General features: G+C 46.6%; 2 protein-coding genes across 5 annotated transcripts in view; one reads left to right on the top strand and one right to left on the bottom strand.

Annotated features, from left to right (window-relative positions):
• Positions 1 to 4,798: 4,798 nt before the first annotated feature.
• On the bottom strand, positions 4,799 to 12,274 carry YIPF5 (Yip1 domain family member 5). 2 transcript variants are annotated; one of them, XM_080554923.1, is made up of 6 exons: positions 12,139 to 12,274; positions 11,890 to 12,010; positions 10,076 to 10,245; positions 8,667 to 8,812; positions 7,430 to 7,611; positions 4,799 to 6,821 (listed from the first exon to the last, which is right to left on the bottom strand). In XM_080554923.1, exons 2-6 carry the CDS (start codon positions 11,994 to 11,996, stop codon positions 6,659 to 6,661), a joined length of 768 nt encoding a protein of 255 aa, XP_080411049.1. In that variant the 5' UTR covers positions 11,997 to 12,010; positions 12,139 to 12,274; the 3' UTR covers positions 4,799 to 6,658. The 2 variants fall into 2 exon arrangements, with proteins under 2 accessions (XP_080411049.1, XP_080411048.1); XM_080554922.1 differs by having other exon boundaries at positions 11,890 to 12,006; positions 12,139 to 12,221.
• Positions 12,275 to 18,707: 6,433 nt separating this feature from the next.
• The window catches only part of KCTD16 (potassium channel tetramerization domain containing 16), a 61,127-nt gene continuing 57,940 nt past the window's right edge, over positions 18,708 to 21,894 (top strand). Inside the window, exons 1-2 of one of the 3 annotated variants that reach the window (XM_080554854.1) lie at positions 18,708 to 19,361; positions 19,629 to 20,775. In XM_080554854.1, the coding sequence (XP_080410980.1) occupies positions 19,944 to 20,775 (832 nt within the window). In that variant the 5' untranslated portion in view covers positions 18,708 to 19,361; positions 19,629 to 19,943. The remainder of the gene's footprint in view (positions 19,362 to 19,628; positions 20,776 to 21,894) is intronic. The other 2 variants (XM_080554855.1, XM_080554853.1) reach the window with 2 other exon arrangements.

Raw genomic sequence — 21,894 nt, 5'->3', positions numbered from 1 at the left:
AATCAGAAGATTGACTCATATTAATAAAGATTAAATAAATAAAGCAAAAGGCACTAAACATTGAAAGTGTCTATAGCCTGTCATGGGTCTTTAGCGTGTATCTTGATGTCATTATGACAACACGAGCTTCCACATTTTTGGGTAATTGAACACGAACAGGTTAATACAATAAGTTTTTACATGGGGCGTTCATTTCTGCAGATCATATCATTTACTAAAATAAAAGTCCTCTCTGAACACATGTTTTGGACTCTGTACATTTCTGAGGAGCTGGCATCAACCTATCAATAGTGAAATTCTTCTCCCTGTAGATGCAGGCAGTCCGAGGGCAGACTCGGGAGGCTGCCGTTGCTCGGCTCTGACACTGGCTGGTGTATAGGCACTAGCCAAATGTCCTAGCCTGGCAGGTTTACTTGTAAATGAGGATATTTGTCCTGATTTGCCTGACGATTATTGGCCAAATATTCATGTTGTTGAGTCAGCTCAGTCTCCTGTTGAGCTAAATGGGAATTTTGCCTGAAAAAGAACTGAGAAGCTGGCACCTAGCGGGGTGAGAGGGATAAATCACACCCTAAGTAAGAACCTCAGGATTTTACCCCGAGGCCCAAATGGCCTTGACTTTGAATTCATAAAAACTGCTGAAGATAAGCCTTTGCTGGTGCTTGCTGCCAAAAGGCCTGGAACAGCTCTGCCAAAAACTTTTTAGCACCAGCACTCATCTGAACCATTACACTGCACATCGCTAGCGGCCTCACTGCGAGGCTTACCGGTGGGCAAGCCGTGCAGGAGGAAACCTTGTGCAGGTCCTGGAGGTGAAATCTGCTCCTTTCAAATATTTCCTTGAATCACAGAAGGGTTTGGGTTGGAAGGGGCCTTAAAGACCGTCTAATTCCAAACTGTTGCCATGGGCAGGGACACCTCCCGCTAGACTGGGTTGCTCAAAGCCCCGTCCAACCTGGCCTTGAACACTAGCAGCATACTTGGCAAGGTGAGCTGCAAACCACACGGCTAAACAGGGGAAAACACGTCCCGTGCCTCAGGAGCTAGCGAGCACTTTGTGCAGAGGAACAGGCAGAGAGGGGCACTCGCCTGACTTCTCTCTAGCATTGTTCTCCAGACTTGAGCAAACACGGCCAGGTAAAGAGCACCTTCGGCAGAGCCTGGTTCAGAGCCTGAGGGCAGCTTCACGTTGCTGCAGCGGTGGTGGGCACTCGGAGGGGCAGGCTCACCGGCGGCGGGGGCATCTTTCCGATGGGAGCACGCAATGCTGCTTGCCTTTGGCTGCAGCTGCTGCATGGAAGCGGGCGCAAATTCCATGACTGAACAGCAAATAGGCCTGGTGGATCAGTAGATAATGTTGGCATCCAAGAGGAATATTTCTCTGCCAGCAACAGAAAAGCAAGAATATTGGGAAAAACATAATAGAAATGTATATGGTAAGAGCATTGTAATTCCAAGAATGATGTGGTGGAGCTTAGTGTGTAAAGAAATAGAGCAACGCCCTTCTTCCTAGAGACGTGTAATTGCAGAACAATTTTTGAAAGAGGCCTATTCCAGGACTAGCGTCTAATTTTAGACAATCTTCCACTTTACCATTCCTGATGAGGAGCAGAGAATCCCTGTTTTTTAATGTCAGTGCTTCCTGCAATAAAGCAAAAATAATAGGAGGGAAAAAAAAAACCAACCCATACGAGCACAATGCCTGCAGTTCTCAAAGCAGGGACTGCTGTTTGGCTAATGGCCTGCTGGCTTTGGTTGGGAAAGCACAAAGCTGGCAAATGCGGCTGACAGACTTTCCAATTATAAAATCTCCTCCCACTTTCAAGCTGTGTCCTGGAGAACTGGCCTGGGAATCCACCCCTGGAGAGCAACCTCATTATGTTTTGCTGGGATAAAGATGACCAAACGCAGCAGGCCCTGGAAAAGCTGCATACAGCTCCTTAGGTCAGTCCTCACCAACAGGACAGGATGAGGAGCTTCCCTGTCTTGCAGGATGCTCAAGGATAATCACAGTAAATAACTGAGGTCCTCACATCTCGAGACATTAGTGTTTGTAACTCCTAAAGTAACAATAAAATATTTTAAAACACTTTTAGTTTTTTTCCCATAGGTTGTGTAAATCAATTGTTTTAGTTCTGGAGAGGTGCTATTTAACTGAATTAAAAAGTGTATCAGTGGGAGGATGCAGCATCTTACACGGAAAAAAAGGTGCCCACGAGAGTGCTACAACTCAGCATGGGCCACGTAGGGAAGAGCCTGCCTGCCTGGATCTCCCAGCAGCTGGGAGGGCAGTGGATTATCCGGTGAAAAATCATTTCTCATGCTTTTGGACTGCATAAAGAAAACGAAGAGACTTCTTGGTAATGTGAAGAGAAAACCCGGTCAGAAAAAGTAGAGCTGTATAGAAAGGAAGGGATGTAGCAAAGCTTTCCCGCTGCCAGGAGGGCTTCCCAGCAAGCACAGCACCGCACCTCCGCCGATTCCACAGGCCGTGACTGAACCGAGGGCCTTGCCCGTTACATGAAGCAGAAATCCAACCAGACATCAGCGGTTTGGCTGCCTGGGGGTGCAACTGCTTCTGATGTCACAGGAGGCAAAGGAAGAGGGCAAGCAGAGGAGGAAGCCTTCCTGATGCTGAGCTGCGCCAGCCCCAAGCCCTGCCTTACAGCACAGCAGCGATGCTGCCTGTGGTGTCGCACATCAGATATGTTGCAGGCCCACCCAGTGGAGATGCAGGAAACAGCAAGCCCCAGTTATTCCACTCCTATTTTATTTTATTTTATTATTTTGTTTTATTTTATTTTTTAGTTGAAGTTGCTGCATGTGAACGCTTGTCCGGTTAAACAACTTGTGTAACAAAGATGTTCTCTCTTCTGCAAACCTGCTCCTGTGCCATAACACGCGACACAGTACCACAAACTGCCGGCTGCTCTTTTAGCTCGCGTGGTTCCTAAAGCACGTTAGCAAACTTAACAGCAGCTCTGGTAGGAACCAGCACACCGTCAGTGCGTGGCCGCCCGCGGCTGCTGCCAGGCTGTGCCCCAGCCCGCCCCTCGCCCCCCGACGCACGGCGCCCTGCTGCACCCACTGACCCCCCCGGGACGGGGGGTCCCAGGGCCCTCGCACACAAATCGTGCAGTGAAGACGTCCCCGTGCCGATACTTGGAGACAAGTGTAAGAGCACCCCAGCTTCTCATTACAAACCCAAAGAGATGTTCTGTGCAGTAACCAAGTCTGAACCATTCAAGTTCGTGGAAATCAGGTGACCGTTTCCGAGAGAAGCCAGCGTGGGAGTGGCGCGAAGCTGTGCCAGGGGAAGCTCCGACTACACTTAAGGAAAAATTTCTTTACCGTAAAAGTGGTCAAACGTTGGAACAGGCTTCCTGGAGAGGTGCCTGATGCCCACACCTGTCAGTGTTCGAGAGAGGTTTGCACAGTGCCCTCAATAACGAGCTTTAATGCCATAAGATTTGTTGATGCTTACAGAAATTTTGCTTATTGAAATTGAACAGCAGTCAGCAGTTGCCTCGTAGCAAAACAAATGACCTGAAGCATAGAGGTGCTGTCAAAACTTTGCTTTTGAATGGACAAACTGGGAAAAACAACTTTTAATATAACTTTGTACAATAGGAAGTAATTTGAAGAGTGGGTGTGATAAAGCAATTAGCTTTCAAAAAGCAATGCCAGCATTCATATATGAACGCTTTAAGCTGAGCAACATGAAAATGTCAAGAGACAATGCAGTGTGAAGCAGGTAGCATTAACACTTCATCAGAAAACTAGATGAGAATACTGATGTTAACAGACAGTGGGGGAGAATTCAGATTTAGGAAAGTAGGAAAAAAAAGGGTCTAAGTAAAACTAAAGGCAGATGTGGGAGTGAAGAATTACAGCACATAATCTTCTCATTCCATGTGACAGTAAGATTAAATAGTCTGAAACGTAACTAAAATTGAAGCAAGTTCTAGGACAAAATAGCATTATAGTAGGCTGTAGTAGGAAATCAATAGAATTGATTTTGGAAAGGCAATAAACAGGGTCAATGGAATCACATTAACTAACCTACCAGAATCTGGGGATATTTAATACATTTAGATACATTACATTTTTGCGAAGCCCTCTGAATTAAAGTCTTTGACCTTCTACTCCCATCCACTCCTGCTCCCAGGAGCCCAGGTGGAAATTCATGGCTGAATTCGCCACAACGTGGTCTGAAGAACACAAAATGCTCCTGAAACTGTCAGGTCAAACCCCACTGCTCAAGTAGAACGTGTAGCATCCTCCACTGTCAGAGTAAAGACTTTGTGACAAGCATATACAGAAATAAGTTTTGATACGGTCTTTCCAAACTCAGTAGTTACATAATTAGTGCTACACTGAGACAGGTAGATTTTAACATTTTGCCTTTGCACTTAACTTGTAGGATAATTACTTATGTGTTGTTATAAATAACTTCTGTCACTACAGTATGAGAAATCTACAAAATCAGTGCAAGCTTTAAGAAACGAACCACATTCATACACGCAAGGTAAGCTTAATTAGCCAACAACAACAACAAAACAATATTTGAGTATTTAGAACCTGACATGCTCAAGGAAGTATGCCACTTTTTACACTTCCTAGAAGCATTCTGTATTTAATTAGGTCTCATTAGTAAAGGCAATCACTGTATCTTATTTGCAGAAACACAGGACATCATGCTCTATCAGCAGATAACGTTCTTCATCGAAAAGAGAACTTTGTGCGCCAGGCCTGCTAATCCAAAGAAAATCAGAACTAAAACATGCAGAGTAAAACATTCCGGTAAATAAAAAAAACTCAACTGTTTTATTTAGGATGATAACTTGTAATAAGGTATCAAAGTATAAAATTATCTGGGCTCTTGAATCCAATTCTCGAAGGAAATTGAATTTTTTTGTGAGTTTTAAAATTCATTACAACAGCCAGATACAGTACAAGAGTTAAAACAGTTTTCTGCATCAGTGTTTGGTTCTTAATGCTTTCACACTCATTCAGCACTTCCCACAGCTCTCAGGAACACAACATGGTTAGCTCCAGCCAAAGGAGGGGGACAACCTCATCAGTAATTTCTAGTGGGACTAGGAAGATTATTTTTTTAATGAGAATGAGAAGAACTAAGGGAAGAGCGACCAATAACATGCACTGGTCTGTGAAATTATTCACTCATGGTAGTTTTCCCGCAGAGCTTTCCTTTGATGTAAGACTCGTTCACAGACTGTGTCTTACCAGGTGTTAACAACGCATTTGACCACTGATTCAACTCCAGAAGTCTATGAACAGATCATTCCACAGACCTGACAGATGAGCACCAGACTAACACCTTCAGCAAATTCAATGAAATGAAATCCCTTGGATTAAATTGCTGAAAAAATGGTAGTGATAATCTAGCGCTTTGATAGAGCTTCTTTATTTCCAAGGGAAAAAAATGACTATCTTCCCTTTCCATTACGAGTTAAAAATGTTTGTATCATTTTCTTGCTTTCGAGAATTAGCAAGTGCTTATGTGAAGACCAAGCATTTTTGCTTTCCTACTTCCTACACTTGTAAGACTTCTTGTAAGCATCTAATATCACAAACTAGATTATATTTGTCATGTAAAATTAAGTATGTATGGCTGAAGCAAATATCAAATCCACTAACTGAATACACTTTTAAATATGATTTTGCTTCCATATGAAAGCTCCTATTTTAATAACCAAAGTCCATTCAAAAGTAAAGATTGGAAAAATCAAACACCATTCTCAAAACTTAAGGAAAATTTAATCAATATTCCTTACTTTTACAGTAACTACAATACTGACAAGCATAACATTTTCAAAATGGTGTTTTTCTTGGAAGTTCTGCAAAAGAGATTACTCTTTGTCTACTAATATGTGCACCATTAGGGGAAAATCCTCTAGTTGAAGTAATCTTCAGAAATTCAAGTTAACATGTAGCTACTTAGACATCCAAATGTATTCATATTTCAAATGTGACAGAATTACAGATCCTCTTAATTTTTAAAGCATCTGTTGCCTAATTCATAACTTCAGTATCTTAAATCCTGAAATACTATCACATCGAATGAACAAGTAAATGAGACCAAACGGCTTAAGAGTGTGTTTGTTAAAATATAGAAATAATTGTTTGCGTTCTTCTGTGCATTTTCCTTTTGGCAAGAGGGGAGAGGAAATGGGTTATTACTGCAGATTTATTCAAAGAGAATTTCCAAATCCACATCATCTGTGGTTTTGTTAACTTCTAGTGATAACAATCTTTCAATCTGTAACTGCATCCCTCCTCCCTCCCTCCCCTGAAAAAAAAAAAACCACAAACCCTCCCCCTTACCCCCCCCCACCAGCTCAAACAAACAACTAAAAGTTACTTTTCTAAAGATACAGGAATGGGAAAGAAATTACATTAACTTGATAAGCATGAACACTTATTAAAGCTATAGACACCTCAGGTCAATTGAGAACAGTATTCAAAGTCCTAAAAAAGTGAACACAAGACATTTGTTCCAGATGATTTAAAACTGGTCTAACTTTTGTGATAGCAACACTATACAGGTGTTTGCAGCCGTGTCTGGTCCAACTAAATATTCCAAGTTGATGTCTTCATTTTGGCCCACTGGAGTCCAACAATTTGGACAGTCTCTTCAAAACACAGAAATGAGAGCAAAGACTCCATACAATAAAGCACAGGGGTACGCTACTAGAAGTTGCTGTCCTTCCATTGCTAAGGCAGAAATGAAGATTTTGGAAGCAGAAAAGCTGCACCAGCCAATGATTCCAGCCGTGAGAATAATTCCCATCACTCCCCTGTAAAGATAAAAACAGAATTCATTTAAGACTCTTGTACTTAGGAGTCGTAACTAGACTCCTAATACCTTCTACAAATTCTAAGAATTTTATCTTTTATCTTCCACATTTTTAAATGATGGAGTTCCAGTAAAGATTTCAGAGCCACATTATTCAATTGTCACAACATTAAAAAGCACCTTTGTACATATGAAACGTAGGTATTAAATAAACTATATCGTGTTGTTTCTTGTTGCTTTTCAGTTCCTAATTTCATACAGTTATGAAGAATCACATGGATTTTCTTTGTTTGACATTCAATTTTGTATCTTAACTTACAAGCTATCTTTTTGACTTTGCAGGTAATAGTATTTATCAGATTCAACCCTAACTGAAAACAAACTCGATACTGAAAGAGTCCATGTATTTAAAAGCTGTTGACTGACTTAAAGAAAAGCAGTATTCACACCTTTTTTTCCAGTAAGAAAGTTGAGACTTGTATTTTTACACTTACTACAAATTCCTGTCATACTGAAATTATAATCACGTTCATCACTATGAAGTTTTCTTTTAATAACTTTATCTCACAGTAGAGAAATCTATTATCAACTTATAGTTTATGTACTTACTGCAATGAAAATACAATTGCGAAAGTGGAAAGTAGGATCATAGGAAGAAGACAGTATCCAAGGACACTGGCAACGCAGCCAAATGAGACGCCTGTCATGCTCATTAAGTTCAGGAGACAAAACATCCCTAAGCATCCGATTGCACTTATTCCATACACGTAACCAAACTGAATTTTACCAGCCTGAAAGTTAAGCATAACGGTACACATTAATTAACAGAACAAGTAACACTTCCCACAAACAAAGGCAAGAAGAATTAATATTTACAGAATATCTTCATTTTCTCCATCGTCCCTCCAACCACCAATTCCTATATTCAAATTCAACATGCCATATTTTCCCACAACCCGAATTCCAGGACACCTGTACATTTTAGACACCCAAGAGGCACATTTATCTGAAGTTTACATATTTCAATAAATAGATTTTAATCAAACTTATTTGCTGATCTGGGCTGCAAAAGTCTATGAATTCCCCAGGGGTTACAGAATCATAGAATATCACAGAACCATACAATGTCCCCAGCTGGAAGGGACCCAACGAGGATCATCAAGTCCAACTCCTGGCTTAGGCAACTAACTTCCCATGGTGATCTTTTTCTATGATTATTATTTCTCTGAAGATGTCTTGCAATAATAATCTTTACAGGAATAATGTTTAAGATTAGAAAAGTTTGGAACTTCTCTACAAATCTAGAGCTAAAATGCCTTGCGATAAACTCCATAGTGTTGTAGAACAATGTAAATTATAAGAAGCAAATATTAAACCAGAAGATGACAGACAACTCAAAAATAAAACGCATGATTCTGAAAGTAAAACACCTCAACCTCTTTAAAAAAAGCAGTTAAAAATCTGGGAATGTGTCACATGCCCATTTCTGTGAAAAAGGGAACCATATTCCTCAAAAGTAGACTACGGAAAGAAACAGGCATTCCAGTGAAACCAATGGCATGCAAAAAAAAAAACAACAACCAAACAAACAAAAAAAAAACTTCTAAAGCTTTGACTTAAAATCCACAGAAGAAAAGGGGTAGCAAAGTCGCTAACCTCAGCGAGTGCTGCACGAAGCCGCAGCTCCTCTCCCACCGAGCTACAAACTCCTGGTCATGATATGGTTTTTGTGGCCTCTATGCTAAGGAATCAGTTCCAATAAACCTATAGGTAACTTGCCTTTTTCCTCCAGTGTCTCCAGGCATATCAAAGCACAAATAATTCTATTTGGCAATCAAAGTCTTACCAGTAATAACGTGGCTCCAAAAGCTAAGCAGAAGACCATTGGTCCAGCCAAATCCGTCTCATTCATGATGCTGCCATCTGCTACTTTTAATGGGTGCAGCACTGTTAGTGTCTTCTGCCAGATGTGGTCGAAATTGATCCCCAATTCTGCAAGTTACATGAAACAAACGATGCATATTTATGTATTTTTTCTTCTTGCCCCTGCTTGCTTCACTGACATGTTTTCCCTGCCCCTACCCTCTTAAATCTCCTCCAGGAACTATCCTACGGGGACCAGAGAATTGCGTCATTCCCTCTGTCCTCAAGCTGCTGAGTGTGCTGCTTCCACAGATTCCACGTCTCAAATGTTCTGCAGTGACAGGCTGGTTTCTAAAGAACCAGATAAGGCCTAAGAACAGTGTTCTGCGCCAGACCAAAGTTCATTTAGCCCAGCATACTGTCTCTGTAAGTGGCCAAAGGCAGATATGCATGGAGGAGTATCAGAACAAAATACACAGATTCCCCAAACACTTCCCAAGTCTCCGGTGACTGATGGCTCAAGGATTTCAAATTCAAATAGTTTCTCTGCACTTAGTTATCCTCAGTGGATTTCTCTTTCACAAACCTCCTACCCTGTTATTGAATCCACTGAGAAAAACGCAACCATCCCTTTTAACGCTTGACACATTTTACAGCTTATTGCAGCTAGACAGGATTTCAAGGCTCCATCCATCCAATCTGATCACAGCTGTGCCAAAACCTATTTGCCCACCCCAGGCCCTGGGAAGCATCTACGTAAACAGATTAATTTTGGGAATAACATAAACAAGCACAGCTGGGTGGGAAGAAAACACGAATACCTGCCTCTCTGACCAGCAACAGAAAGGGCTTCTTCAGCTGTTTGGTACTGAACAGTGATGTGTATGAGCTGGCAACTCAACTACGGACACTAACTACCTAACCATTCTGGCATTTGGCACACTCTTTATTCTGCATAGGAATTTCTGCAGCGTACAGCACTCCTCTTCAGCAATGCAAGATTTCAGTCCTAATCACAGGATCGGCTGCAACTAACAGCATCAACTTATTTGCACAAAAATAAGTACAATTTGCAACGAGTGTTATTTGCAACAACAAAATTATTAGGTGTTTTGTCTTAAGTCTTGTATGAAGTCGGGCTGTCCGTTTAATCATTATGCCTTCCACTGAACAGACAGTATGAAGTAATAAAGCATAACGCTAAAACCGTGTCCAAAAGTTCACGCAAGAACATGCAAATTATATACTGAAATACACGTAAATAACAAAAAAATAATGAGAATTTCAAGTCAATTGTGTACTTCCAGAAATGGGAGAATACACACTCTACCACTCAACTTATCCCCAAGCTGGGAGGAGTTTTGGATCTCAGCCACAAAGCTCAAATTATACCTTCTAATAGAGGAGGCTCATCCTCAAAGTTACTTCCATAAAAAGACTGTGCTGAAGTTGGAGTATACGTCTGTGTTGGCTGGTAAATCTGCCCTGTGTACGGCTGCTGCTGCATCATCTCGGGAGGGACGAATCCACTTTGCTGAGAGTAGTCATAGCCTCCATACTGCCTGTGAAGAACGACAGCACGTTATGGACAGATACAGAATTTCATTTTAAACATTTCCCTGCAAAAATCACAGCTTTTTTTCAGCAAATAAACCACAGCAAACAGATCTGTCTTTCCTCCTCTTTTGAGCAGTCACATTCAATGCTCCCCTACCCAAATTCAAGCGTTCTAGGTGCTTAGCCACATTCATCTGTTCAAACCGTTAATAACAATACTGACGAGCTAAAGACGACGCACTGCTATAAGCTGAACACAATAATTATCGTTACATGTGCTTTTGTATTGCTTTTTGCTTTGAAGTCAGAGGCCTGCACAAATGAGCGTTATCCACTGACTGAATTACTTCCACAACTCGCAGACATGTAAAAGAGTAGGAAAAATTTAAGTCACAAACTAATCCAACTGTCCCTTAATTACTACTGACAACTCACTTGATGCTAGCATTAATTTACAATTGAGAACGCTTACTTGCAAACTCCATGTTAGAGAACAAAGTAGCTCATACTATCACCTTCATTGCCCTCCATATTTAAAAAAATCAGCCTAGGGAAAAAAAAAACAGAAAAAAAAAAACCATCTTCCTCTTCACTTACGCACCATGAGCATCAGGTAGTGTTATGACACATAAGAAGGAATTATGATGCAGATTCTAAACATGGTGACATCTACCTAGAGGACATGATGCTGGGGGCACGGGGGGAGCAATTTCTCAGTTTCTATTTGACACGTTCTCAGATATTTGCTAACAAATTTATACTGTTTTTACAATACTATTACAGATTTCACACGTATAAAAATATATGTGGCAATAGACATCTTAAAAGAAAATAAGCCTCATCAGAGCTATCTTCTCTTCGTAAACAAACTCTTAAGTTATTCTTGCCGCTAACGGTCTCTGACTACAAAGGCTTCAGTAGATGTCTCCAACATGAACATAAAGAAGGAAAACCCAGCACTCACTCTCCTTTCTTTTCTTGTGCCAGTACAGCCCAGCCTCATCACAGCACAGCAGACCTTGTTGGGATGCAAACACGCATCAACCTGTTCCACCTATCACAGCGATCAAACTCGGGTCACGTACCTGACAAAAATCCTCAGCCTGGGACTACGGATGTACAAAGGACTCACAAGAGCCCCTGTGACCTAGAAAAGTCTGCCACAGTTTTCTGCTAAAGCCTAGAAAACACCATGGACACTGCAGGCTCATTTATCTGACAGCGTGACTAATTTTCATTCCCTGAGTAACCGCATATGTCCTTAGGAAACACTGATAGCGGCCTTCCAAAGGACTGTTTATATTATTAAAATTTCTCATGTAATATCTTGAGAGTCCTGCCTTTACCTCAAAACGCAGACCACGGGGTATTTAGCGTGTAACTGCCATACACCCCCATTTACAGGACATAAGCTACACGGTGACACTGCAGCAGGGCTCGGTACGGGCAGCACCGGCTGCCTGCGGTGCCGGCCCCGTGCCGAAGGCGCCGAGCCCCTCACGGGCGGAGGGGGCCTCGCAGCCCAGCCCCAGCCGTGGCCGGGCCCCCTCCGCTGGGTCAGGCCGGGCCCGGGCCCCTGGGGGCCGGGACACCCGCAGCCCCGGGCGGCCCGCCCGGTGCCTCCCTCAGCGCCCCGGGGCCGCGGTTACCTGCCGTAGGGCCGGCCGCCGCCGCCGTACTCGTAGTGCTGGGCCTGCTCGTCGATGCTGTAGCCGGTCTGGAAGAAGTCCGTGGTGAAGCTGTCAAAGCCGGACATCTCCCGCACCCTGCCTGCGGGGAACACCGGGCGAGTGGGTGCGCGGCCCCCCAGGCCCCCCAAGCCCCCTCAGCGCCCCCTCAGCGCCCCCTCAGCCCCCCCGGCACCCCCCCGGTCTCCCCCCGTCCCCGCCCGCACCCACCACGGCCCGGCCCGGCCCGGCCCCCCCGGCGCGGCGCTGCGACGTGTCACCCTGCCGCCCGCCGCTTCCGGGGCCGCCGCGCATGCGTGCGAGACGCGCAACGGGGCGCCCCCAGCGAGCATGCGCCGCCCGCCCCGCGCCCTGCCTGCGTGGCGCCGCCGCGGCGCCAAGGGGGGCGAGGCCTGGCGGGGGGGGGGGGGCGTGGGGTCACGTGGGGCGCGCGGCGGGGCGGTGGCAGGGCCTGGGGCGCGGTCTGCGGCGTGACCCGGAGCCTGTGACGGAGCTGCCTCGCGCTTCTCTTTCTTTGCGGGTTTTTTTACCTGCTAACCACCGAAATAAATGACGTTTTGAGCTCTTGTGTGGTTTCTCTTCTTGCTTAAGGCCACGAGTGGCGTTGCCCGCGGGCTCAGTCTCCCCCCGCGATCCCCACAGCGCTCCCCGGGGGCAGGCCGGGCAGGAGGCCTGGCGGGGGCTGCGCGATGGCGCGGCCGGGTGAGAAGGAACTGCGGTCACTCAGTGCCAGGCCTTCGTACCCTTCATGTCACCACATTAAATAAAATGAGTGTTTTCCTGACGCCTGATAAAATGTGTGCAGGAGCTATTGATCCGCTGGTCCTTGTTAAAGGCAGCTGTTAATCTGTGCTTTACAAATAGCTGCAGGAGCGGGGAATGACGAACTGAGAAAAAATAATAATGCCTGGGACAGCCTAGGATGGCTGTGAGATAGCCGTGGCCTAGGGGAGGCCTGAGGACAAGATCTGCAGGTGTGACAAACGGGCGAAGTGGGTCGATCCCCTGGGGGACATGAGGGGCTAGCGGAAGCCAGTCACTCTGTTTTTCCTTCCAGTTCCATCATTTTGCTCCTTTTTTTCACTCAGGGCCAGGGGAAAAGCTGCCCTCTGACTGCTAATTAGAATTTGTTTTTGTTAACTACCTCAGGTACTCCTGTAGAGCGCAGGAAGAAGTGAGTGTGCTGCTGACTCAGATGGGCTTGTTGTGGACAGAGCCGGGGAAAACCCAGCTGAGGCAGCTTAGCTGAAACTTCAGAATGAGCTGAATCATAATTGCCACTTTATTGTTGTTGCCGAATAGGTGCGCAGTAATGAGATTCAGAAATGTTTAGTTGTGCATGCATAAACAGTTGCAATCCCATGCGTGATGTAGCTGAACTTACATGCATGCTAGAACCGAATGCTTGCCACTCGGGCACACGAGCTTCTGCAAATATAAGACCCTTTTTGAAGCAGTTTTTTAAAAAAAAAATAAATCACTGTGGCTTAGGACACAATTACAGTTATTTTGTTACAAGCTCTCATGGATATAATCTTCTTCTACTGAGATTACTGTATTTGAATAATAGTCCTGTTATAAGCCTCTCCTGCAGAACGTACCTTGTGGTGCAGGATATCCAGTATCTCCTGGGAACAGCCTTCCAGAAAATATGCATGTTTGTAGAACTGAATGGAATAACGATGTAGGAATTATAGTCACAGATAACACAGAGATCAGTAACTACGGTATAAGCTGATTCCTGCAAATTTATAGTTTATGTAAACTAGAGTTTGAAGGCTGAGAAGATCCATGCTTTCATGGAAGACCTGTAGAGTGTGCAGGATCCAGCTGATGTTGATGGCTTAGTGCCGCCTTGATGAACCGTGTGACTTGGTTGCACTTCACTAGACAGTGAAATTAGACCCAAATTTCAGGCAGTGGGCTGTTTAATTGTGATTTGCTGGTGAAATGCTCTTTGGCTAGAAATCTGTTTGGATTTGTTTAGATTATTAGAATTTGCTCACAGCTTAGGCTCGAGCTTTCATTAATTAGCTCTCTGTTTGCATTGGGCTTCTTAACATGACTTGAGGGTATCAGTTGTCTGCTTCAGTTTTGTGGGACAAATTCACAATTGCCTGTAGCAGTGTGTTGTTTGGTACAGGGCTGTAGGTATAAGGGAAAGCAATATCTTGCAGCTGCACAGCTATTGTCTTCTTGCATGACTTGGAAAGTGCATTGTGCTAGCCAGCGCTAATGGAAACAGGGGGAAGTTCATCCTTTTTATACCTTCTCCACCAGCATGTTCTTTCTGGAGCTGCATCAGAAACCCCTTCCTTTTCTGGTGAAGCAAAATAGAGATGATTTTATGAGGGCTTGTATGAAAATGAAGACTCTAAACAGATGTGGAAATGCATCAGTTTCTGCCAGTATATGCCTGACAATTCTTATTAGAACAAGAACCCGCAAAACGTCTCTGCAGGCTGCCTGCAAGCAGCAGCTCTCACCCTGCCCGCTGGCGCAGCCTCGTTGCCTGGTAAGGCACCAAACGCAGCCCCTTTCCTGAGGGGCAGTCCTGCCTGCACCCGAGGTTATGTGGACAGGGAGCAGATGCCTGGTTTTGTGAGACACGTTGAAATGGGAAGATGGGAAGTATAAAAATACTCATAAAATTAGTGCATGGGTTACACAGTGGCAATATCAAAATAATGCTACCCAGCGAGGAAAAAGTTTGTATTGGCTGCGACATTAAAAACCACACTATATTCACACTAGTGTAAATAACAGGGTAATCTGAACCAGACTGAAGATAAAGCTATTAACAAAGCACTTTGGTAATGTGGGAGGAAGGGAAAAAGGAACAAGAAGTCTGCTGAAGAAAGCTTTGCTGTGGCAAAAGTTGTAAGAGAGAAAGTCCCTTAGCAAAGGGTGACTGAAAACAACAGTTTTTCTTTGAGTTCAACAAGGTTGCTGATGTGAGTGCATATGAGGTCTCTGTCTGCTTGTAGGTGCTGGGTGTATTGACGTGTCCGACACACACGGGATTGTTTGTGTAGCAGATTGCTTTGTTGAACACCGTCCATGAAATTGTACAGGATTTTTCAGCATTCGATATATCAATTCCTGGTCAAAATGTTACCTGATGTACAATGACTGCTACACAAATCAGTAGAATGTGATTCCTCCTCAGTGTCAGTTTTTGTAAATCTCGCGCCTTGTGCAATGAATTTGCTTTGGATTTGGTGTGTGATGAAAGGAGCCCACAGTTTTCTTTGCAGGAGTTGTGCCCACATTCTGTATGTTACATGACGGGGAAAAAATAATATCTCATGTTTCCTGCTTGAATTATCTGCCTTACACAACGCCTGTGCTTACATGCTGAGTGCCTGTGAAAGCTATTCTTCCTCTTTGCCTTTTTTGATGAAAATACATTATGCACTTGAGTTATGAATAAAAGATCAAGGGCAAAACTGTATAATGCTCTACTGTGTACTTCGTAATAAACCCTGCTTTATGGCACTCACACTTCTGCTAGCAGATCCTTTTCTTGGGGAGATCCTGCCATTTAGAGTTCCTTTATGCTTTTTCTCCAAAGCGAAATATTTGTTAGGTTGCCTTATTCACACCTACTGCGAAATTTCAGTGGATGAGATTTTCACTGTATGTAATTCACACTGCTGGATCAGTGGACAATGTGTTAGTTTATCTCAGTACCATACTTTTTCTTGCCTGGCTCAGTTCTTGGGAACTCAGTTTCCAGAGCTACCTGAGGGATGGGAAGACCACTCTGCTCTAGGAATGCTATACATCTTTTCTAAATTGCCTGGGTTAAAGGTCTGTTACTGTGCAACAGCCTGGGGTTTCTTCCTGCCGGGACTGTGTTACTGTCCTTTGCTATGGACTGAGTTTGGACTGGAAGTCTGTCTGGAAGCGCTGGCATCTGCCTGCAGGACGTGGTGGCTGGTTCTCCCTGGAACCCGTGTCCCTTCACACTGCTCTGACAATAGGCCACAGCTGGGCCCAAAGCATCTGCTGGGGCCAGACCTTCCTTTTTCTCTTCGCCACGCCACCCTCCTCAGCAACTGTGCTGTTCTCTGAGGCTCAGGAGAGTCCTGTCCTGCTGCAGTGGGAGTTACACAACAAGCGGCTGGAGGCTCCTTTGGTGCACCATGAAGTCACTTCTAAATCAGAGCGTAAGTCTAGAACTGAAAGTACAGCTTTACTTTCTTCCTTTTTATTTTTTATTTTTTAATTTTAGCTATTGTGTTTAAAAATCACCCAGAGTGATGAAAGTTCCCATGTGGCTTTTTAGCTGAAATCTTATGTCCAAAATCCAACTTAGATATTTTTTTTTCTTCCCAGAATGACTCCCTCAATTTCTGCTAGAAATTATTGCTACTTCTGTGAGTGCCTTGAAGTTCAGTGTGGTGTTGCTAAATGCTGATAAACAGCTTCTACATTTCTCGTTATGCGTGGGCGGCTTGATTCGTATTTATAGCTGTGTGTTCGCACTGCGAGCTGTAAGGTGGTGTGTGTACGTACCATTGCTACTATAGACTTAGCTGAATACTACCCTTTCTAACATCCATTGCTGCTTCTTTTAAGACACCTACCCTTTTTTAGCACCCACAGAACTTGATGAAGTCAGTTGTCCCATGATTTTGTGAAAGCTTGGATGCTAACATAGCACTTTGTCACAAGGAGTGGCCTCAAACCTGTGAATGATGTCATATCGTTGGTGTATCGGGTTTAAGCATAGCTGTGCTGTGACTTCTGGAACATACGCTCTAAGCTTGGGCTAAATTTTTCCCTAGCTATATTGAAGGTTATGTAGGCATCTGTTAAAAGTGGGACATGCTTCATCCTCCTCCTTTTGATAGATGCTGCTTTTCTTTTCCATCAGAGAACTGTAGCTGTGCTTAAATGAGCTGCTTTAGTTTTGCAGCTGAATAGGTAAGGTCCTTAGTGTGGTGTGGTCCTGACACATATTTTACATTTAGGTCACCGGTGCATTTGGCCCAGATTTTCAAGTTTCACTCTTGTCCGGCAGCATTTTGATGGATTTGGCCAGTGGCTTGTATTTAGCAAGGAAGCATTATGTGATGCTTCTACTATTGAAGTCACTGCATCAAAGGAAATGATATTACGTTGTATTACAGTAAAATGATTGCAGCATCCTGTGTAAAGAAATAAAAGTAGGAGTTTAATTTCTTTTGTTTATTATTTGAAAGGTGCAGAAGCAGATACATTTCTAAAGCTGTTGTGATTAAAATTCTGCAGTTTTTGTTCCATCCAAAGGGCAATTCTGATTATAATTTTTCCAAAAGACTTAGAGCTTAAATACCTCTGTGTTCACTAATCACACGGTATCGATGTGAGAATCCTTCACAGCACCTTATGCTCACTCCATTGCCGGAGTGCCTGCACATCAGACTTGCTGTGTGGTTCCCACTTTTGCCCAGGGGATCTCCGTCACCCCGCCTGTGACTCGGACCGCTGTGCGATCACAGGTGTCCCTGGTGCTGGTCTGAACAAGGTCAATTTTTACGGGGCACAGTGAATTGATTCTCCAAGCCCTGCCAACAGGACCCCACCGGCTTTATGAAAATTGATTTAAATATTATTAAAGCATATTAACTAACATTAATAACTAAAGTATTTGAAAAAGCTGATGCAACGCTCCTTGCTTTGAGCCGGGGCAGCACTAATGAGCGTAAATCCCAAAGGAAGCTTATCATTTCATCTGCCTGGTCGTGCAGATGTTAAAGCCTGCATGCCTTGACTATGCCAAACTCTTAAAAAAGCGATGGGTACATCTGAGTTAACATGTCCTCGCATCACACCTCTACGTTTCCGTTGCAAGGACGAGAGCGCCTGACAAGCCCTCCTGCAGCCGGCCTGCGGGAGCCGCGCGTGAAGGTGCGCGGGGCCTCGCCTGCTCCTGGGCTGCGACGCGCGGCCCCTGCCGCGGCCCCAGGTGCTGGTTTGGGAATGAGGAGTGAGACCCGGAGGTGAGGGACAGGTCCGTGGTCGGGACCTTGGCCGTTGCTTCTCGCTTAGTGAATTAATTGGGGTAAAAAGCGAGGGTTTGATTCTGGCACGAATTTGAAAAATCTGCAGGTACCCAAGTTGTGGTTTCCCCCCGAGCCCTTAGAGCGGTGCCGCTGACAGTCAGCGTGCCGTGGCGTTGGGTCGTGCTCCTGGCCCTGCTCTCAGGACCTGCCGGAGGCGTCGGCAGAAGCCGGCTGGGCGGGCAGCTTGCGCACACGGCGATTCCACCCCGAAGCCTCCCGCTGGGTCTGCGCACCGGCCGCACGGGAGCCTTGCTGTGCCCCCCGCCGTCACCCCGAGCAGCGCCAGGCCCGACGTGCGCCAGGAGCGCTGCCCGCTGCAGGGCCGCGGGGCCGGGGGGCGCCGGGCGCTCCGCCCGCAGCGAGCCGGGGCCCGGGGCGGCTGCCGCGAGGTGGCGGTGCCGGCACGGACACGGGCACGGCCGCGGGGAGCGCGGCCCCGGCGCCTGCCCCCGCCCCCCCGCGCCGCCCCCCGGCGGGGCACGAGGGGCGCGAGCGGCGGGGCAGAGCCGCGGCCCCGCCGGTCCCGGTCCCCCCTCCGCCGCCCCCCGGTGGCCAGGCACGTGCGAGGGGCGGGGGCGCACCGGGAGCGGCGGGGGGGGGGCACCGGGGGGGCACCGGGGGGGGTGGCCGCGGGGAACTTGGCCGGCACCGGGCGGCGGGGCGGGGCGGGCGGGGCGGGGCGGCCCCGGCGCTGTCCCCGGTGCTGGCGCGGTCCCGGCCCCGCTCCGCCGGGATGATGCAATCGGCAGCGCCCGCCGCCGGCACGGCCCCGCGCCGCTGAGCGGAGCCGCACCGAGCCGAGCTGAGCCGGGCAGAGCCGCGCCGAACCGGGCTGAGCCGAGCCGAGCCGAGCCGAGCAGCGGGAGCGGCGGCCAGCCCGGGGCAGCGGACCCGACCGTACCGCACCGCACCGGAGCGGAGCGGAGCGGAGCGCCCCGGGCAGCCCCGCGGCGCCCCGGCCATGTCCCCGCCGCCCCCCGGCCCGGGGCCGCTGCCGCCGCGGGAGCCGCCGGAGCCCGGCCGCCCGTAGCGCGGGGTTTCTGCAAGTCATCCGCCCACCGCCGCCCTGCCCCGACCCCGCTCCGAGGACCCCGGTCGGATTTATTGGGGTTTTGTGCTTTTTGCTCCTTGCTTCTTCCTGCCCTCCCCGCCGTGCTGTGTGTACCGGTTCCTCTCGTCACCTGCCGTGGTTAACTTTCCTGTGACTCGGTTTAACTCTTGAGGTCTCCGTGGATGTTGCTAAGAGCACTTTTCTCGCCTTTGCTGCCCCTTGCCGGGACCGGATTTGGTACTAACCGGGCTCCGTGTGCCTGTGTGTGTGTTCTGAGTGTCCTGAGATGTTGCTTTCCTGTACAGAGCTGTGCGTTACCTGTAACCAAGGTAAGAGCTGCCGTTCCCCCTGCCTCAGCTGCATGTCTGAATCAGATGCTCGTTTAAAGATGAGCCGTGTGTTGTCTTTAAACCGTGGGGTCACACGGAGTCCTTCCCTTGGTTAGTACTTGCGAAAAGGAACGTAGAACTTGGCAAAAATAGATCTGTTTAGCAGGAGAGCTAACGGCTTTCAAAAACCATCGGCTTCTCTCTGTTGCAATTTCTGGGTTGCTTAAGAGAATAATTTGTGTCTTATTTTGTTTTCCCTTTTAACAGATCCGTGAAGGATCGTAGGCTTGGCTTGACCTTGATTTTGATGGCTTTGTTGGAAGATCTGATGATGTGATTGCATTTCGTGAAGTGATTGCTCTCCAGCCCCTATGGCTTAGGATACAAGCCACTTCTGCCACACAGTTACTCATGGACAATTCCCAGTTTTTTTAGACAAACCTTTTTTTTCTTTTCTCTTTTTTTTTGTTTCCTCACTTTCCTTTCACCCCATTTCTCCTTAATGTTGGGAGCCTTATTCTACACTTTGCCGTGATCGACCGTCCTGCTGCTCCTTGCTGTTGGTTTCCTTTTTAAAATACAATGGCTCTAAGTGGCAACTGCAGGACTTACCTTCCTGCTCGGGAGCAAGGGACCGGGCTGCACTCCTTCCCGGAGGTCGTGGAGCTAAACGTGGGTGGCCAGGTTTACTTCACTCGCCACTCCACCTTGGTTGGCACCCCTCACTCCCTGCTGTGGAAAATGTTCACCCCAAAAAGAGAGACAGCCAACGATCTGGCTAAGGACTCTAAGGGAAGATTCTTCATCGACAGAGATGGCTTTCTTTTCCGCTATATTCTGGACTATCTCAGGGACAAGCAAGTGGTTCTGCCCGACCACTTCCCGGAGAAGGGAAGGCTCAAGAGGGAGGCTGAGTACTTCCAGCTCCCGGACCTGGTCAAACTGCTGACTCCCGATGACAGCAAGCAAAGCCCCGACGATTATTGCCACAGTGACTATGAAGAGGTCTCCCAAGGCAGTGACACGAGAATATGCCCACCCTCGTCGCTCTTACCATCGGATCGGAAGTGGGGATTCATTACCATTGGGTACCGGGGGTCGTGCACTATTGGCAGGGAGAGCCAAGCAGACGCCAAATTCAGGAGGGTCCCAAGGATTTTGGTTTGTGGAAGGATTGCTCTGGTCAAAGAGGTCTTTGGAGAAAGTTTGAATGAAAGCAGAGACCCAGACAGAGCTCCAGAAAGGTACACCTCCAGGTTTTATCTCAAGTTCAAGCATCTGGAGAGGGCTTTCGACATGTTATCTGAGTGTGGATTCCACATGGTGGCCTGCAACTCCTCTGTGACGGCTTCCTTTGTCAATCAGTACACTGACGACAAGGTCTGGTCCAGCTACACTGAATATGTCTTCTACCGTAAGTACGAGGCATTTCTAAGGGAAGCGTAACTGCCTGTTCGAAGCCCGTCTCTGACCGTACGGTTCTCAAAGCCCAGAAAGTGCACATTTCCTTGGGTCTGCTGCGGACCGAAGCTTTATTTTGCTCTGGGGTGATACGCTTCAGTTTAAGCTTGCAAAAGGTAAAGCAGGGCTGAACTCGGTGCCTTGGTCTTGGCTAGGTGGCAGCACAGACTGCCGAAAGCGCCCATCCCCGCGGCGAAGGCTCCGTGCCCCTGGCTGTGCGGCTCAGCCGCCCGCGGGCCTTGCACGCTTCTGCCTGCGAGCGCGATGCGATGCGAGCCTTGCAAACGCGCTGCAGATTTAATTACAGAAAATCTGCAAATGGGATTCAGTTTGCAAAGGTAAAAGCTGCTTGATAATAGTCAAGCGTAGTCGGCCAAACCATCTGTCAGCAAACCCGACACACTTACATGCAGGGAAGGGAAAACAAAATCCCGTCCCCCTGGCTGCTTTTCAACGGGGAGCCTTCTCAGAGCCAACTGATGTGCTCTGAAATGAGGGCTCAGAGCAGAGAGAGGCGAGTAGCTGTGCCTTGTTATGCAACATGCCTATGAAAAACAGTCCTCGTAATGAGAAGTATCTGCCCTGCTTACTGCAATCACATCGGATCACATACTGTTGTGGTAATTTTAGCTGATAGCTCTAGCAGGCTCATTAACTTTCTAAGTTGATATTCAGGTAGAGGTACTGTTACCAATGGTAACACGAGGGTGATTTTGATTCTATAATTCTGTATCAGAAAATCGTTCCCCAACTGCTGTGCTTAAATGTGCAAGAGGTTCGTGAGGATGTTTTCTTCCATTTTCATCTAAAGAGGGTGAAGGATGGAACATTTTCCCAGTCCATTTGTACAAATGGGCTTTAGCCAGCTGCTGCTTTGGGCAGAGGGATTTAAAGAAGGATAAAAATTGCTTTGCCTGCAGACCTGCCACGCCGTGTGCAATGCTTACAGTTGGCAGGCTTGGTAATGTGGGGAGCTGACAAAAGTTTTAGATGAAAGATGTATCAGGAAGTGAATAGTTGGTGTGTAATACTGGGTTCAGCGCCATCTACTCTTGTGTCTCAGCTCAACAGG

This window comes from Anser brachyrhynchus, assembly GCF_964034855.1.
Source record: "Anser brachyrhynchus genome assembly, chromosome: 14".
In the NCBI taxonomy this organism is placed as follows: Eukaryota; Metazoa; Chordata; class Aves; order Anseriformes; family Anatidae; genus Anser; species Anser brachyrhynchus.
This window is presented reverse-complemented; position numbering and strand designations above follow the sequence as displayed.

Excerpts from the sequence above, each read along its gene's own strand:
- YIPF5 (XM_080554923.1), bottom strand. The coding sequence starts at position 11,996 with ATGTCCGGCTTTGACAGCTTCACCACGGACTTCTTCCAGACCGGCTAC. Across the intron at positions 10,246-11,889 it reads GGCGGCCGGCCCTACGGCAG|GCAGTATGGAGGCTATGACT; the intron begins GTAACCGCGGCC and ends CGTTCTTCACAG. Across the intron at positions 8,813-10,075 it reads TGAGCCTCCTCTATTAGAAG|AATTGGGGATCAATTTCGAC; the intron begins GTATAATTTGAG and ends TGTAACTTGCAG.